The sequence below is a fragment of the Peromyscus maniculatus genome, chromosome 1, assembly GCF_049852395.1.
Source record: "Peromyscus maniculatus bairdii isolate BWxNUB_F1_BW_parent chromosome 1, HU_Pman_BW_mat_3.1, whole genome shotgun sequence".
In the NCBI taxonomy this organism is placed as follows: domain Eukaryota; kingdom Metazoa; phylum Chordata; class Mammalia; order Rodentia; family Cricetidae; genus Peromyscus; species Peromyscus maniculatus.
The window spans coordinates 180,992,118-181,009,538 of NC_134852.1; the positions used below are offsets into that span (position 1 = coordinate 180,992,118).

Here is a 17,421-nt window from a genome sequence, read left to right on the forward strand (position 1 = left end):
CATCTATAAATTCACACCACAAATTCGAGAATTTATCTCTGGATTCACACTGTAGTATCTGAATGACTATACCTAGATTCAGATTACATCTGTGCCCACATTCAGAGCACTTCTCCCTACATACATAATAGTTGAGCACCTATAGATGCTCAGACCAAAATATTGGAGTACCTATCACTAGTTCACACCATAATAATTGTCTATCACAGATTCAATGCAATCCCCATCAAAATACCAACACAATTCTTCACAGATCTGGAAAGAACAATACTCAACTTCATATGGAAAAACAAAAAACCCAGGATAGCTAAAAGAAACCTGTACAATAAAACAACTTCTGGAGGCATCACAATCCCCGACTTCAAGCTCTACTATAGAGCTACAGTAATAAAAACAGCCTGGTATTGGCATAAAAACCGACATGTGGACCAATGGAATCGAATTGAAGACCCTGACATTAACCCACACACCTATGGACATATAATTTTTGACAAAGAAGCCAAAAGTGTACAATGGAAAAAAGAAAGCATCTTCAACAAATGGTGCTGGCATAACTGGATATCAGCGTGTAGAAGGCTGCAAATAGATCCATATCTGTCACCGTGCACAAAACTTAAGTCCAAGTGGATCAAAGACCTCAACATAAATCCAGCTACTCTGAACCTGCTAGAAGAAAAAGTAGGAAATAGTCTTGAACGCCTTGGCATAGGAGATCACTTCCTAAATATAACACCAGTAGCGCAGACACTGAGACAAACAATCAATCAATGGGACCTCTTGAAACTGAGAAGCTTTTGTAGAGCAAAGGATACGGTCAACAAGGCAAAGCGACAGCCTACAGAATGGGAAAAGATCTTCACCAACCCCACATCTGACAGAGGACTGATATCCAGAATATATAAGGAACTCAAGAAATTAGACATCAAAAGGACCAACAGTCCAATTGAGAAATGGGCTTTAGAACTAAACAGAGAATTCTCAACAGAGGAATCCCAAATGGCTGAAAGACATTTAAGGAATTGCTCAACTTCCCTAATCATCAGGGAAATGCAAATCAAGACAACTCTGAGATACCACCTTACGCCTGTCAGAGTGGCTAAGATCAAAAACACTGAAGACACTTTATGCTGGAGAGGATGTGGAACTAGGGGAACTCTCCTCCACTGCTGGTGGGAATGCAAGCTTGTACAACCACTTTGGAAATCAATATGGCGCTTTCTTAGAAAATTGGGAATCAATCTCCCCCAAGATCCAGCTATACCACTCCTGGGCATATACCCAAGAAATGCTCAATCATACCACAAGAGCACTTGCTCAGCTATGTTCATATCAGCATTGTTTGTAATAGCCAAAACCTGGAAACAACCTAGATGCCCTTCAACTGAAGAATGGATAAATAAATTGTGGCACATATACACAATGGAATACTACTCAGCAGAGAAAAACAACGACATCACACGGTTTGCAGGCAAATGGATGGATCTAGAAAAAATCATCCTGAGTGAGGTAACCCAGACTCAGAAAGACAAATATGGTATGTACTCACTCATAGGAAGATGCTAGAAGTGGAACAAGGATGACTAGACTGCTACTCACATCACCAGTGAGGCTACCTGGAAAACGGGACCCCAAAAAAGACACGGAGAAATGGACAAGATCTACATGAATAGCCTGGTCATGAGTGGGAACAATGAAGGGCGACAGTCGAGGGAAAGAGTGGGAGATCCTAGCTAAATCAAGAAAAGAGAGGGAGAACAAGGAATAGGAGACCATGGTAAATGAAGACCACATGGGAAGGTGAGAAGGGGAGGAAGCAGAGAGCTAGGGAGGCCCACGGAGATCCACAAAGATACCCCCTCAAAAGACTGCTGGCAATGGTCGCGAGACGGCAGGAACTGACCTACTCTGGTGATGGAATGGCCAGACACCCAAATAGTGATGCCATAAACCCCATCCAAGGACTGAGGAATCTGAAGGCAGACATCCACGGCTGGGCCCCTGGTGGAGCACTGGGAGTCTAATTAGTGAGTATGAAGAGGATTTATATGAGCGAGAATTGTTGAAGCCAAGGTTGGATAAAGCTCCGGGATAAATAACCAAATGAATGGAAGCACAGGATCTATGAACCAAAGGCTGAGGGGCTCCCAACTGGATCAGGCCACCTGAACGGGTGAGACAGTCAGTTGGCTTGATCTGTTTGGGAGGCAGCTGTGCATTGGTGCCAGGTCCTGGGCTCGTTGCATGAGTTGGCTGTTTGAATCCTGGGACTTATGCAGGGACACTTGGCTCGGTCTGGGAGGGGGGAATGGACCTGCCTGGACTGAGTCTACCAGGTCAACCCCGGTCCTCGGGGGAGACCTTGATCTGGAGGAGGTGGGAATGGGGGGTGGGCTGGGGGGAGGGGTGGGCGAGAGGGGGAGAACAGGGGATTCTGTGGCTATTATGTTGAACTGAATGGTGTTGTAAAATAATAATAATAATAATAATAAAAAAACCAAAAAAAAAAAAAAAAAAAAAAAGCCATTCAGTGAGAATTTCTGAATAGCAGGTAGGAGGCGTTGCTCTGTATTGTTTACTAAAACAAGTAATTGTTGAATGGATAGACTCATACTATAATATTCAAGTTTCTATCCCTAGATTCACATCATAATCTGTAGATTAACACTGTGGTATCTGAGTGTCTTGTTTATCCTTAGGTTGACACCATAACATTCAGATGTTTATCCTTAGATTTACACAGTACCACTTGAGTGTCCATCTATAAATTCACACCACAAATTCGAGAATTTATCTCTGGATTCACACTGTAGTATCTGAATGACTATACCTAGATTCAGATTACATCTGTGCCCACATTCAGAGCACTTCTCCCTACATACATAATAGTTGAGCACCTATAGATGCTCAGACCAAAATATTGGAGTACCTATCACTAGTTCACACCATAATAATTGTCTATCACTACATTCATACTGCAATAATTTGAAGGTTTATCCCTATATTCTTTTTTTTTTTTCAGAGCTGAGGACCGAACCCAGAGCCTTGTGCTTGTTAGTATCTCTATATTCTTAGAGTATAGTGTTCTTATCTGTTTCCAAGGCTACCTATGCTAAAGAACCAAGGAGCATGTGCCTAGCTCTACACCCTTTCTTGGGCCCCTTACCTGCCACAGGGATCCAATTACAGGTAGATCCACAACCTTCATAAAAAGCCCCTACTCAACCTTCCGCCCCCTTTTAGCTGAGACATCTTCTATACAGGTCACTGCTCTTTTCTCAGTAACTCTCAAGGAAAAAAAGAAAGCTCCCTTGAGAAAATATCAATAAAACAATGGCCAGAAGGAAAAAACAAATAATAATATGGGAAAAATTGAAACCTTTAAGAAGGAAACTTTAAATTTAGAATTACACATCAGATCTAAAAAAAAAAAATAAGGGGTCATAAAAATATGGTAAAACATATCTAAACTAATGTACAATTCAAAAGTAATAAATTCAAATGATAATGTTCAGTTTAGTTAAGATATGAGGAGTGCAGGCATGCTCTACTGAGAACCAGTTTGTCCCAGGCTCACAAGGCACAGTTCAGTCTGGGAATTCTACTCTGTAAATATATTAAGGGAGGAAAGAAAAAGAATTTTCATGGTTATGGGAAAGACAAAGAAAACATAAATGACAATTTAAGGATAATAATACGATGAAAATAGATAGCTATTGAAAATGACAAATATATTAACTCTGGTAACAAGGTAAAGGAAACAAAAACCCAAAATACTATATAATTGCATTGTTCATAGTTTGTGAGGATACACAAGTAGTCAGTGATGGGAGTGCCTGCTTGTAATCACAGTGACTCAGGAGACTCAGGCAGGAAAAGTTATGAGCTCAAGGTCAGCCGAAGTGATTCAATGAGACTTGGCCTCAAAATTAAAACCATTTTTTAAAAGACTAGGGATGTAGCTCCGTGGTACAGTGCTTACCTAACATGTATGAAGCCCTGGATTCAGTCCTCAGAAACACACACACACATACACACACATACACACACATACACACACACACACATACACACACACACACACACACACACACACACACACACACACACGTAAATTGATGAAATTCTTTATACCTATCAAAGATGATGGTGTAGAGTATATCATTAAAAATGATTCAGTCATAAAGAAAACTGAAATCCTGTCCCCATTCCTTCAAAGTGAAATGGCTGGTTTAGAGGTAGGTTTATGGGCATATTACCTGGAGACACTAGCTGTATCAATTCAAACCTGGTTAGGAAGCCTAAAAAGGAAAACAGAAAGAAAAAACATGAGATTTTAATATGTCAGAAAATTTGCCTATTTCTTAACATATGCTAAATTAAAACTACCATATCTCATTTACACTACTGATAACAGAATAACTGGTCCTCTATATTCACAGATTCCCTATTTGCAGATTCTATAACTGTCTTTTAACCAACTACAGACAGAAAATGTTTACAAAGTACTCACATCTGTACACTAACATGTGTGCTCTTTTCTCTTTATTCTCTAAACAATGTAGAATAACACCTTCATACAGCGTTTACAGTATATAATATAGAGATAATCCAAGTTATGTGGGATACACACACACACACACACACACACACACACACACACACACACACACACACACACACACGGGCATGCGCACACACACTCATGCATAGGTCACAAGCAGTTCTACCTCATTTTACTTATGATCCTTGAGCACCTATGTACTTCAGCATGTGTGGAGCTTGTGGAACCATTTTCCCAAGGGCATCAAAGAACCAAAGAACAACTATAGTTTAAAGTAAGTGCTGTGCCAACGATGAAACAGATTTTCATAAAATGCGGGACCGGAGCAAAGATGAGCGAGCTACAGAATTAGCTTTTTACTTCCTTGACATACTATTTTGTCTCTTAAAGGTGTATTCAGAGCTGGAAAGATGGCTCAATGTCAAGAGAGCACACTGCTCTGGCAGAGAACCCAGGTTCTAGACCCAGCACCTGTGTCAGGCGGCTGACAACTGCCTGTAACTCCAGTTCCAGAGGATCCAATCCCCTCTCCAGCCTTTATGGGCACCTATGAATATACATGGCACACAGACACATAAAAGTGTATATATATATACATATATATTCATAGAGTACTAAAATAGCAACATATTTTTCATTTTAAAGATTGAAAAGCCAATGTTATCCATTAATGCAAAAGTTTAGCTTGCCTGTAAAGCATGCTATACAAATGTGTCATAAAAGGTATCTTACTATGTTCCTTGAGATGAAAATATTTTTGAAGAGGCTATCTGTAATATCTATAAAGACAAGGCTAAGATGTAAATCTTGGGCTAGGAGCAATGACTCGGCAGGTTAAAGCAGGTGTCACTCAAGCCTGGTGGTTTGAGTTCAATCCCCAGAACCCTCAGACGCAGCAGATACCAACTCCTAAAGTCACCCTTTGACTTTTACCCACACTCACGTATCACATGCACACACACACACACACACACACACACACACACACACACACACACAGTGGCATGCAATGCTTTCACATGTATCACACATATAATAATAATAACAATAGTTTTCAAATACCGGGAAAAAACTATAGAAGAAACTAGAAGATGAAAAAAAAAAAATCCATGCTTACATGGATTGACAGGATATTATGAAAATTACTATAACAAAATGTGATCTACAGATCAGCTCAATTGCCATCAAAATTTCAGTGACATTCTTCACAGAAATATTAAAATGGAAGCCATACACCCAAGATATTTGAAGCACATTAGAACTGAGCAGGAGAAGGAGAAAGGGTGACCCGCGCAGGGAAGTGAGGCGCTGGGTGGTGGGGCACTATTATGGTGAGCAGACATATGGTGAGGTATGGGAGAGAGACAGAATGGTTCATGTCCTCTGGAGAGAGGCAGATCTGAAGAGGTGAAGGCAGTGAGGAGCTGACTGAGGTGGGCAGCTTGCTTGCCACCTGGGGTCATAGTGATGTCCAAGCCTGGGCTGTTGCCAAGGGCCATGTCTGGGCCTGTGGCCCTGCTGCAGCCATGGTCTGTAGCTCCTGTTACCACCACAGGCCAGAAAGGATGGGGCTACGCAGAGTTAGCCCCCGCCCCCACTGGCTGCAACACTAGGGAGAACTGGCCCTGCCTCTCACCAGCTGCAGCACTCAGGAGAGTGGATCCTGCACCTCTTTGGGGCAGCACAATAGAGCTGACTCTGTTTGCAGGGGCATGGGTGACCTTGCCGTAAGGGCATGAAAGTGGGGAATCTGGTCCTGCCCCTCATCTGCCATACAGTGGTATAGGCAAGATACCATTCCCCTCCTTGTCACCTGTGGCAGGTGGGAGAGCTGGCCCTGCTCCCCACCCCACCCCAACCCCACCCCCCGCTTGACTTGGGCAACACAGGCCCTGGCAGTGTAGGTGTGGGTGAGCGGACCTCGAGGGCATGCATGCAGAAGAACCCGCCCCACCCCTTGCTCCCTGCTGCACAGCTAGCTGGGGCAAAGCTTGTGAGCTCACCCTGGTGGTGAAGATGGGGGAGAGCTGGTGGGCTGGCCCTGCAACTACCCAGACCCAGAAGCAGGGCTGAGTTGGCCCATCCCCATATCCACTCCATCTATGATCTGCTGGAGCACATGAAGGGGCCGGTCCTGCAGACCCAAAGCTGCAGGATCTCCACGACACAGGAGGAAATACAAGAGGAACCCCAGTGAGGGCCCAGTATCGATAGTGTAGCAGAAACCAGAGGCCTCCAACCAGACCAATGACTCTTTGCAAGGAACACTTGCAAGTAAAGATGTGTGGACAAAGTGTTTACTGTGTGACTCACTGTGTCATACCACAGCTTCAACAACTAGATTTTCCTTTTTATCTTTTCCTTCTCTTTTTTTCTTTTCTCTTAAATTTTATGTTATTTATGGGGGGAGGCTGCAAGGGCAGAGGGCAGATATGAAGGGACAGGGAGATGAACGGGATTGAGATGTAGGATGTGAAAACCACAAGGAATAAATAAAAAGTTTAAAAAAAAAAAAGATAGCTAAAGCAATCCTGAGCAAAAAGAACATGGCAATGCCTGATTCAAGTCATACCACAGAGCTACAGTAACAAAACAACAGGACAGAAAAGGCATGTCAAACAATACAATAGAATGGAGTGTCTACAAACAAGCGCTCACAGTTACAACCACCCTTTTTGGAAAGATGTCAAAACATATATTGGAGAAGACAACCTCTTCAACCAAGGGTGCTGGAGCCACAGATAGCGAATGGAGCTATATTCTTACATCTCGTCCTGTACACAAATCAGTTAGAAAGAGACTGAAGATCTTACTAGGAGACTGAGAGTGTGAGGGGAACTCTTTAAGATACAGGTAAAGGCTGGAGCTCTGTGAAAACGGCGCAACAGTTCAAGAAGTCATACCAAGGACTGACAGATGTTGGGACTGCCTGACATTAAGTCTTCTCCATAGCAAAGGAAGTAAGTGAAAAGACCTCAGAACTGGGGAGAATCACTAGCTCTATATCTGGTAAAGAATTGCTACCTAGAATGTATAAACAACTCCAAAACCTTAACACCCAAAAGTCAAACCACCCGATCAACAATAGGCTAATGAAAGGAATACACAATAGTCAAAAGAAAAATCAAACAACCCAATCAACAATGGGCTAATGAAATACACAATAGTCAAAAGATGAAGCAGAAATGAAGAATAAACAGACGAGAAAGGGCAGATGTGATGGCACATACCCATAACCCAGCACTGAGGAGGTGGAGACAGGGGAATCGAGAATCAAGGCTATCCTCAACTACATAATGAGTTTAAGGCCAGCCTGGCCTACATGAGACCTAGTCTCAAAAAAAAGGCGGGGGGGGGGGATGTTCAACATCCTTAGGCATAAAGAGAACACAAATTAAAACTACAGGAAGACTCCATTTCACTTCAGTCAAATTAATTATCAAGAAAATAGCAAATGTTGGTAAGAATCTGGGAAGGCAAAGAGACCATTCTACACTGCTGGTGGGAATGTGAATTGGTTGAGTTGGGATAGAGCGTCCTCAAAAAACTTACAAATGCAAGTATCGTATGACCCAGCTATAGTGCATCTTGGTATATACCCAGAGAACTCAAGGCAACTTACCGCCACGACAGATACTCATGTCTACTGTGGCACTATTCACAACAGCCAAGCTATAAAGTCAGCCCAGCAGGTCATCAGCAGATGGATAAAGAAAACATAGTGCATATACACAGTGGAGATTTAGTCATACTGTCTTGGTTACGTTTCTGTTGCTGTGATAAGACACTATGACCAAGGCAACTTATAACAGAAAACGTTTAATTTGTGGCTCACAGTTGCAGAGGGTTAGAGTTTGTAACCATCATGGCAGGGAGCACATCAGCAGGCAGGCAGGCATGGTGCTGAGCAGTAGCTAAGAGCTTGCATCTTGAGCCATAGGCGGGAGGTAGAGGAAGAGACACTGGCCCTCAAAGCCCACCCCCAGTGACACATCTCTCAATCCTTTCCAAGCAGTTCTACCGACTGGGGAACAAGTATTCAAATACAGAAGCCTATGGCGCCATTCTCATTCAAACCATCACACAAAGAATAAGTGAAAGTTACTAGCAGTAGAAAATAGATGTAACTACAGATCGCCATATTAAGTGAAAGTCAAACATTAGATATTTTATCTCATTTGAAAGTCTTGGGATTCTTTACAAAGAATACTTTTAATTCAGTTTTAGAGAAAGACAACCCTGTCAAAAAGTAGGAAGAAAATATGAATAGGCATTTCTCCAAAGTACACTCAACACCACTAGCTACTAGGGAGATACAAAACAATGGTAAGAAAGCACTTCATACCCACAGGCTTCGACCAATCAAAATGACAGCAAGAAACAAGTATTGGCCAAAACGGGAGAAAAAGAATGAACCCTTGAAACACAGCTGCTTTGGTAAGTAGTACAGGAGGCTTAAAAAGTTACTAAATACACTGTAAGTTACTATGTGATCCAGCAGTGCCACTTACATGAGTGTGTTTGTGTGTGTGTGTGTGTGTGTGTGTGTGCATGTGTATGTCCAAGAGAGTTGAGAACACATTTCCATATAAAAATTTACATACAAATATTCATAACATTATTATTTACTATATTCTAAAAGCATAAGCAACCCAAGCATCCATTAATGATGACTAGAAAAACAAAATGTGGTAAATTCATATAACAGAATGTTAAAGAATGAGGTATTGGCAAATTCTATAATATAAATGAACTTTAAAAACATTATGCTAAGCCAAAGAAACCGATCATAGAGGACCACATACTGCGCACACTCCTTCATACGACATATCCAAAATAAGCAGATCTCTGCTCACTGGGCATGGTGGCACATTCCTGTAACCCCAGCACACAGGAGACAGAGAAAGGAGTTCGAGGCCAGTCTAGGCTCTGAGATGGAGAAATTGGCATTTGCATTTGAAAGTAAACTGCTAACAGGTGTAGAGTTTCTTTGTGAAGCATTGAAAATGTTCTAATTGATCAAATGATCTGATTGCTGTGACAGAATCCACTTAATGTTTATAATAACCAATCAAAATCATATCATCCAGAAAAACCATATCTATAGTACAAAATTTTGAGGGCTTTTTGTTGTTGGTGGTCATGGTTTTAGAGACAATGTCTCATGTAGCCCAGACTAGCCTCAAGGTAGATCTATTATCACAGTTAACCTTGAACTCCTGATTCTCTTGCCTCCACCTTCCAAGTACTGAGGATAGAGTCATGTGCCACCACATCTGGTTTCACATCTGTATTGAGAAAAATGTTTATAACAATGAAAACAATGATTCAAGGCAGGTGTGATGGGTCGTGAGATCATTCAGTGGGTAAAGGCACAGAATCCCAAGAACTCATGAGGGAAGGAGAGAACCAACTCACCAATGTTGTCCTATGTCTCAGGCACACATGGCACACTCACACCCATACTCACATGCACATTAGTGTACGCGCGCACGCGCGCATACACACACACACACACACACACACACACACACACACACGTACACACACACAAAGTAATAATAATAAATGAAAACATTTAAAGGTTGGTGTGATGACATATGCCTATAATCCCAGTACCCTGGATAGTGGAGGCAGGAGGGAGTTCAAGGCCAGCCTAGACTATATAGCAAGACTATTTCTCTAAAAACCAACCAACCAAATAAATCATGAACCAAATTTCACCACAGAATTTCCCTAAGTTTAAATATTGATGAAATACAGAAATATCACACTTGAGAAGCAGCAGAATTCTGTACCTGTGGATTACATATGAGTCTTTTATTCTCTTAAGTACCTACTTTCTAAAATTTCTGCAACAGCTCCAGGATCTATTGCATTTTCAAATGTCTACAGAGAAAAACAAGGAAAAGAAATTTTCAAGGTTTTAGTAAAATGTATTTCTAGAAACCATTAGTTTATGTTCTTTCAAGTAATTAGCACATAGAAAAACAAGCCATATAATATTTTAGGATCCAACAGGAACATGACTAATAAGTGTATGGTAAAAGTACCACAAATGGTTGAAGCACAGAAGAATTAAAACTATCAGAATGATAAGTGCAAAGAAATCTGAGTTAGCTAAATCCATCACAGTTTGACCTACTGTACAAGCCAACACATCTTGCATTAACCTGAGTCTTGAGTGCATAGAAAGGCATTCTGCATGCAGCAGGTACTCATCAACATATACAACTTTTTTTTGTTTTGTCTTTTTGAGACAGAGTTTCTCAGTATAGTTTTGGTGCCTGTCCTGGATCTCACTCTGTAGACCAGGCTGGCCTCAAACTCACAGAGATCCGCCTGGCTCTACCTCCTGAGTGCTGGGATTAAAGGTGTGCACCACCACTGCCAGGCAAAATAGTACTTTTAACCACAGGTAACATCAAAGACAAGTAGCAGCAGGGGTGGGGCTGGGGGACTCTACCATGGAGCACAGGAAAACATTACTGTATCACCTTAAACACTGTCCGGTCTGCATATTTTGTTCTTGAAATAAAAGGTGCTGAGGCAGCCCTGAAACAGAACAGGCCGCCAAGAACCTTATAAAAACTAAGGGTTTTCAGTAGTTTTTTCAGTAATGCCTTCAGCCTTTAAACTGATGACTCAAATGAGGTTTAAAGGCAAACATGGTTAAAATTCTGCTTAAGGTTTCAAAGCCAGATCTCTTTTGAGGGCAAAATATGGACACTGTTTTGCTGCTTGCATTTATTAAATAAATGTGGCTAACATTCTTTTTTTGGCCTAAACTATTTCAGTAGTTGCATCCTTCCATTTCACTCTGTTATCAGTTGAATTGTGTCCCTGTCAAAATTCGAAGGTTGACATCTAACCCCAGTATCTCAGAATCTGATCTTATTTCCAAATAGGGTCAATATAGATATGCTTAGTTAAAATTTGAATGAGGTCATACTGGAGTAGGTTGGGCACTTAACACATGATTGATGCTTTTTTTTTTTAGTTAAAAATAAACTAAAATAAACTCATGAGTATACTTGAGCAGAGAACATTCATGAACCAGACAGTGAGCAGAAGGAGCCACTATTACCAACTGGGCCCCAAGTTTTCTACTCTCACATGCAAAGCAGAGAAAGCAAACACAATTGACTGGTTAGAGTGGACAGACCACACACAGATCACCTGACACTTCTCATCTGTGAATTTTCTGCTTTGATTTTACTATTCACACATATCTTCTTTTGACCTAAAGAACTAGAGCTTCTCTGGTCTAATGCCCAGAATGTTTTTAACTCCATGCACTATGGAGAATAAATGGTTATATGGTGCATACTGGAATCTTAAGTCAGAGAAATATCCTTCCCTCATGCATGCCTTGGGAAGTACCATGGTCCCGCCAACATTCTGCTCTGACTTCTAGCCCCCAGTACTGTGACATTAAGTTTGCTGCCCATGGGTTACTTCTGTGTGCCGCCTCTAGGAGCCTAATAAATCTCATAAAAGGGTTTTCTCATGTGTGATCTCAGGGAGCAGTCAGCTTGGCCTATTCAAATACAATGGCTCATGAATTTTTATGAAGAAGTTGTTTACCCCGATGCTTTTAAGTATTCAAATCCGAGCCATGCAAAGAGGCTGTGGGGAAAGAAAATGCTTTCGCTACTTGCTGTGAGTATTTTCAGCTAAAGAATGGAACAGATTGCAAGAAACCTGGAACTAGAAGAAACTAGAAAATGAGCCTAAACAACTCAGTTTTAGAAAAAAAAACAAAAAAACAGTCCCATGCATGGTATGTTTAACTAGTCATCTCAAGCCAACAGTGTTTCTACACAGCAGTAGAGAAGCATCTAAAGTTTGAGTCTCAGACATTCTCCATTTAAAAAACAAAGGAGGTTGGACTAGGTAAGTTCCCAAGGTGGTTGATGGATGTGTCATTCTGTGCTTGCACAATTTTGTATCTATGGGCTTCTTACAAATGTATCTTAGAACTCTTCTACAGTGCTGTTGAAACTGATAAATGAAGAAAATGTTGGGAGGAAAAACACTTAATTTTCAACACCTGCTTTTCATCATGCCCATCACCTGCCTATGGCCAGATGGATCCATCAGATTCTGACTGTATTTTCCAAGAGAATAACTATTTGCTCTTTTACCCAACCAATCTGACATATATTTAAGTAAATAGGCTGAAAATTTTTTTTTATTGTTACAAACTATCTTCATCTTTTCTCTCTACCTAGGGTCAAAAGAGATAGGTAGCTTTCTGGGCACCATTCTCCAGACCCTAGAAAGTGATGTCCCTCTGCCCCCAAAGTCTGCCTCAGTGACACTGTTTGGGCAAAATCATTAGGCTTACTAAAGATAACTCCAATTTCATCTCTAAATCCCAAACTAAAATAGTTGGTGATTACAGAGTAATAAAATGGAATGAATGTGCTACAGCATACTTTAGTGGGAAGCCCTGGCTAATGTTTTGGCTGTATTTTTTTAAAAAAAAAAAAAAAACATGATTGCATTCACTGGAATGGAATCTAGCCCTTACTGCTGTTACATAACACACTTAAGGAAACTCAGAAAATATGAACGGCTTTCTTGTGTTTAGTTACAAGATTTCAATTATAAGATTTAACCGACTTAGTTATAGTTTAAAATTATTTTTCTAGGCTTAAGAAAGTTTTTTTTTTCTTAAGGTCTGCAGTTTATTAATAGCCCCTTTCATAAATGTAATGCAACTGTCTCTAACACCTCCAAGAACATTCAGAAACGCTCTCTGCTCCAGTTAGGAAATGCCATGGGAGTTCCAAGAATAGAAAGCATCCACCAGGGTATTTAGCACTCGATTGACAGAACTTGGCTCGGACCTGCAGAGCAAAAGTAAGTCTTCCAAACTATGCTTTTGCCTCAAGGCCGCCTGTACTTTTAAACTATACTGAATTGCCTGAGGGTCACTTTTTTAAAAGAAAAAAATGTACAAAACCACTATTCTTTATAACTATTACGCTGACTTCAGACAGCAAAACCCACTGAGAAGTCAAGATCACCTTTTCAAATCTCATGCTCTGTTGAATCACAATAGGGAACACAGAGGGAAAGCAGTTTGTCTCCAGGTACTGATTCAGGAGGTAGACTCCAAGGTATACACCTTCCTTGTCCGGCAGGAACACTCCCGGGCAAGAAATCTTAAAAAGAAGAGGAGGGCAATCAGGGTTTGTTTTTCTACAACAGGGCTGTGTTTCTCCTAACCTCCCATAGCCTGTGAAATGACCCCATCACTGCATCCTTCACCTTTACCTCCCAGCAATAGCATCCTCCCTCCTCTCCTCAAACTGGATATCCCGGTCCCCTCCCACGTCTCCGCCAGGTGTCACAATCGCGCTCTGCAGCTCCTCGGCCCGCCCTCCAGGATGGCAGTGCGGAAGCGGAAGAGGCTGCCGGGCCGGGAAGCCTCTCTCCGGTCTGGCCGGGGCCCTGGGACCTGCTGCCCGCCGCGATGCCGAGCCCCAGGAGGACCATCGAGGGACGGCCGCTGGGCACCTCGGGCGGGAGCAGCGTCCCGGGCAGCCCGGCCCACGGCGGCGGCAGGTTCGAGTTCCAGTCGCTGCTGAGCGGCCGCGCGGGCGCGGACCCTACTTGCGCCCGGCTGCGCGCTTCCGACAGCCCGGTGCATCGGCGCGGCTCCTTCCCGCTGGCCTCCGCCGGCCCCGCGCAAGCAGCTCCGGCCCTGCCACCCGAGGACGACCGCATGAACTTGAACCCGTCCTTCCTGGGCATCGCCCTGCGCTCCCTGCTGGCCATCGACCTGTGGCTGTCCAAGAAGCTGGGGGTGTGTGCCGGGGAGAGCTCGGCCTGGGGCAGCGTGCGGCCCCTGATGAAGCTGCTGGAGATCTCCGGGCACGGCATCCCCTGGCTGCTGGGCACCGTCTACTGCCTGCTTAGGAGCGACAGCTGGGCCGGGCGCGAAGTGCTGATGAACCTGCTCTTCTCTCTGCTGTTGGACCTGCTGCTGGTGGCTGTGATCAAAGGGCTGGTCCGCAGGCGCCGACCAGCGCACAATCAGATGGACATGTTTTTCACCCTCTCGGTGGACAAGTACTCCTTCCCCTCGGGCCACGCCACGAGGGCCGCCCTGGTGTCGCGGTTCATCCTGAACCACCTGGTCCTGGCCATCCCACTGAGGGTGCTGGTGGTACTGTGGGCCTTCGTCTTAGGTCTCTCCAGGATCATGCTTGGGCGGCACAACGTCACGGATGTGGCTTTTGGCTTTTTTATGGGCTACATGCTGTACAGCATTGTGGATTATTGCTGGCTGTCACCCCACAATGTTCCGGTCCTCTTTGTACTGTGGAATCAACAGTGACACCATCTCATTGATTGTTGGGGCACCAGGAGGTCTGAAGGTCACAAGAAGTCTGACCTAAACCAGAACCATCCAGTTGCCCCTCAGACATTTCAGGCACCTTTGGGAATTCTGGAATCCCACTGTCTTGACATGTTCCTAGGTCGGAGTATGTGCTGGCTATTACTGAACACGGCCATACTAGAGAAAGAAAGTCTATTGTGTATATAGGCAACAGCTGTTTATCTCCAAGACAAATGTAAAGAAATCAAGCTGGCTGATTATACGATTGCTATTTATTTAAAGTTGACAGACTAGTGTTAATTAGTAATCCCCCAAAAAAACCAATTTATCACTTGTAAATTGAATTTTAAGAGACATGAGCTTCCAGGTAAGCCATGCACTATTCCCAGCCCTTTCCCTGTGGTATATTTTAAACAATATTTTTAAAGTTTAACGTGGACTTTTCCAGTTTAATCTCTGAACATCTGTTGCCACGATTGGAGCTTTTTCTTTATCCTGAGTGCTTAACAAGCTCTCCCACCTTTGTGTATTAGGTAGTAAGAAGGAAGAGGTTACATACAGTACTTGCCTTTCTTCCTGTTCCTCTCAAAAGGTCTTTAGATGTCTACTTTCCACTACTCTCTAATAGTGTCTTTTAGCATTCATAGAACAAACCAAGATGTTAAAGAAGACATACTCAAAAAGTGGGCTTGCCTAAGGTTCCCACAGAAAAGTAAGTACGAGACCACTGTTCATTTCTGTTGACGGCCAGTAGCAGTGCGTACCAGGGGGCCAAGCAGATGGGCTGCTGGGGAGAGCCGGGGGGACTTAGAGTCTGGAGATAGGCAGACCACAGATGTCAATGACCAGTGGCAAGAGGTGAGGCCCTGCTGCCCATCATCTCTACTCCATCGAGTCAATGGTCCTCCAGTAAGTAAAAAATGGAAAAGCACAAAGAAGACTGTGTGCTGTCCCTTCTCATATCAGTTCTACTTTGCTGTATCCAGCACATTTTAGGAAACAGTACTTAACTTGAAATTCTTCGGGAGAGCCTGTTGCCCTACGTGAGCACTAGGTATAACTCCTAAATTTCTGTTTACATGGAAAGCTGTTCATTCACGCACCTCCCCCAATCATGAGACCAAAGATGACCAAACAATGTGGTAGACTCTGACTGCTGTCTGACCTGGAAAGACCAAAGAGAGTTTGTGCTATATAAATCTGTAAACGCTGCTCTGCCTGGACAGAAAGCCTTTAAATCACCCGTGGTGGTGGTGGTGGTGGTGGCGGTGGTGTCATCAGATAATCTGAATGACCAATTGTTCTGGCATTTACAAACAGAACGGATTGCTGGCTGTAATCTAACATGCAAGGATGTGGACCCGACTGTCCAGAATGGCAGTGCTAGACAGGTTCTCACTGGGAGGAAGCAGGACCTTGGAGAGTGGGAGTAAAGCACACCAATAGGAACAGCTCTTCCTCTGAATAAACAGTCATTGCTTTCCACAACACCCTGAACACGGACTACCTCTTTGCTTACCAACTCTGCCAAGCTGGGAGGTTCTAAGTGGTCTGAGTGTGTTGTCTAAACTTTCGGATTTTTGTTTGTTTTGGTTTTTTTGGGACATAGTTTCTCTGTGTAGCCCTGGCTGTCCTGCAACTCACTTTGTAGACCAGGCTGGCCTCGAACTCAGAGATCTACCTGCCTCTGCCTCCTGAGTGCTGGGATTAAAGGGTTGCGCGCCACCGCCGCCACCACCTGGCTTCAGAGATCCTTTTTAATTGTAATGTTCAAGGCAGACATTTGAAAGGAAAGTATTTGCTCTTACTGTGTCGCATGTGTGATTACTGAGGGCCTCTCTTCTAGTTACACTTCTGGAATTCCATGTTTTGTTTGCCAGGGCCTGAGTTTGCCGGCTTTTTAAAGCACAGATCAAGTCAAATTACCTGACTTCATGGGTCATTCTAAGTTCTCTAGAGTAAAAAACTGATTTTTTGTTAATTACTTGTGCACTGAAGGATGCCTTTTAAAAATCAAAATAAATTAACTGGTAATGTTGAATGACATAAGATGATGTCTTAGTTTCTGTTCTTGCTTTAAGAGAGATCTCATGGCCTTGTAGGGATTCCTTCCTCTTCCTGGGCATTTGAAATTGATACAGTACAACTGATAACTGTCAGTAAAATGGAACCCAAACCAGGACCCTTTAACTTCAACATGCTCCATGAGACCTAGGAGTTTGCTGTTGTATGGCATCTAGCTGAATTTCCATGCAGCGTCCTGTTAGCATCGGCTTGTGACTATGGCCAGTAGTGAAGCCCTTTATAACTGGGAGCCAAGCTCCGTGCCAGTCTTGTTGCTATAAATGGGAGGATGGGAGAATGGGGGGAGACTGGAACGGTGGTCACTGTGCTCCAGCACCTCACTTAAGAAGGAGTTGGTGGGTAATTACAAAGTGTTTCTTGTTAAACTGAGTGTCCTGCTGAAATTAGCTACCCAAAGCTATGGGAATGCGCTTTGCCTCCT

At 43.1% G+C, this 17,421-nt stretch overlaps 1 protein-coding gene across 14 annotated transcripts in view; it reads right to left on the reverse strand.

The window, feature by feature from the left end:
- Spata6l (spermatogenesis associated 6 like) overlaps positions 1-17,421 on the reverse strand; it is a 73,823-nt gene that overhangs the window by 43,137 nt on the left and 13,265 nt on the right. For 5 of the 14 annotated variants that reach the window (XR_013048013.1, XR_013048012.1, XM_076561874.1 and 2 more), the window contains exons 2-4: positions 13,597-13,734; positions 10,402-10,450; positions 4,257-4,298 (exon numbers count right to left, since the gene is read on the reverse strand). Coding sequence is in view for 11 of the 14 variants with exons in the window: in XM_076561860.1 (XP_076417975.1) it covers positions 4,257-4,298; positions 10,402-10,450; positions 13,597-13,734 (229 nt within the window). In the remaining 3 variants the exon portion in view is untranslated. Of the gene's footprint in view, positions 1-4,256; positions 4,299-10,401; positions 10,451-13,596; positions 13,735-13,840; positions 16,396-17,421 lie in introns of those variants that run through there. The other 9 variants (XM_076561849.1, XM_076561846.1, XM_076561879.1 and 6 more) reach the window with 7 other exon arrangements.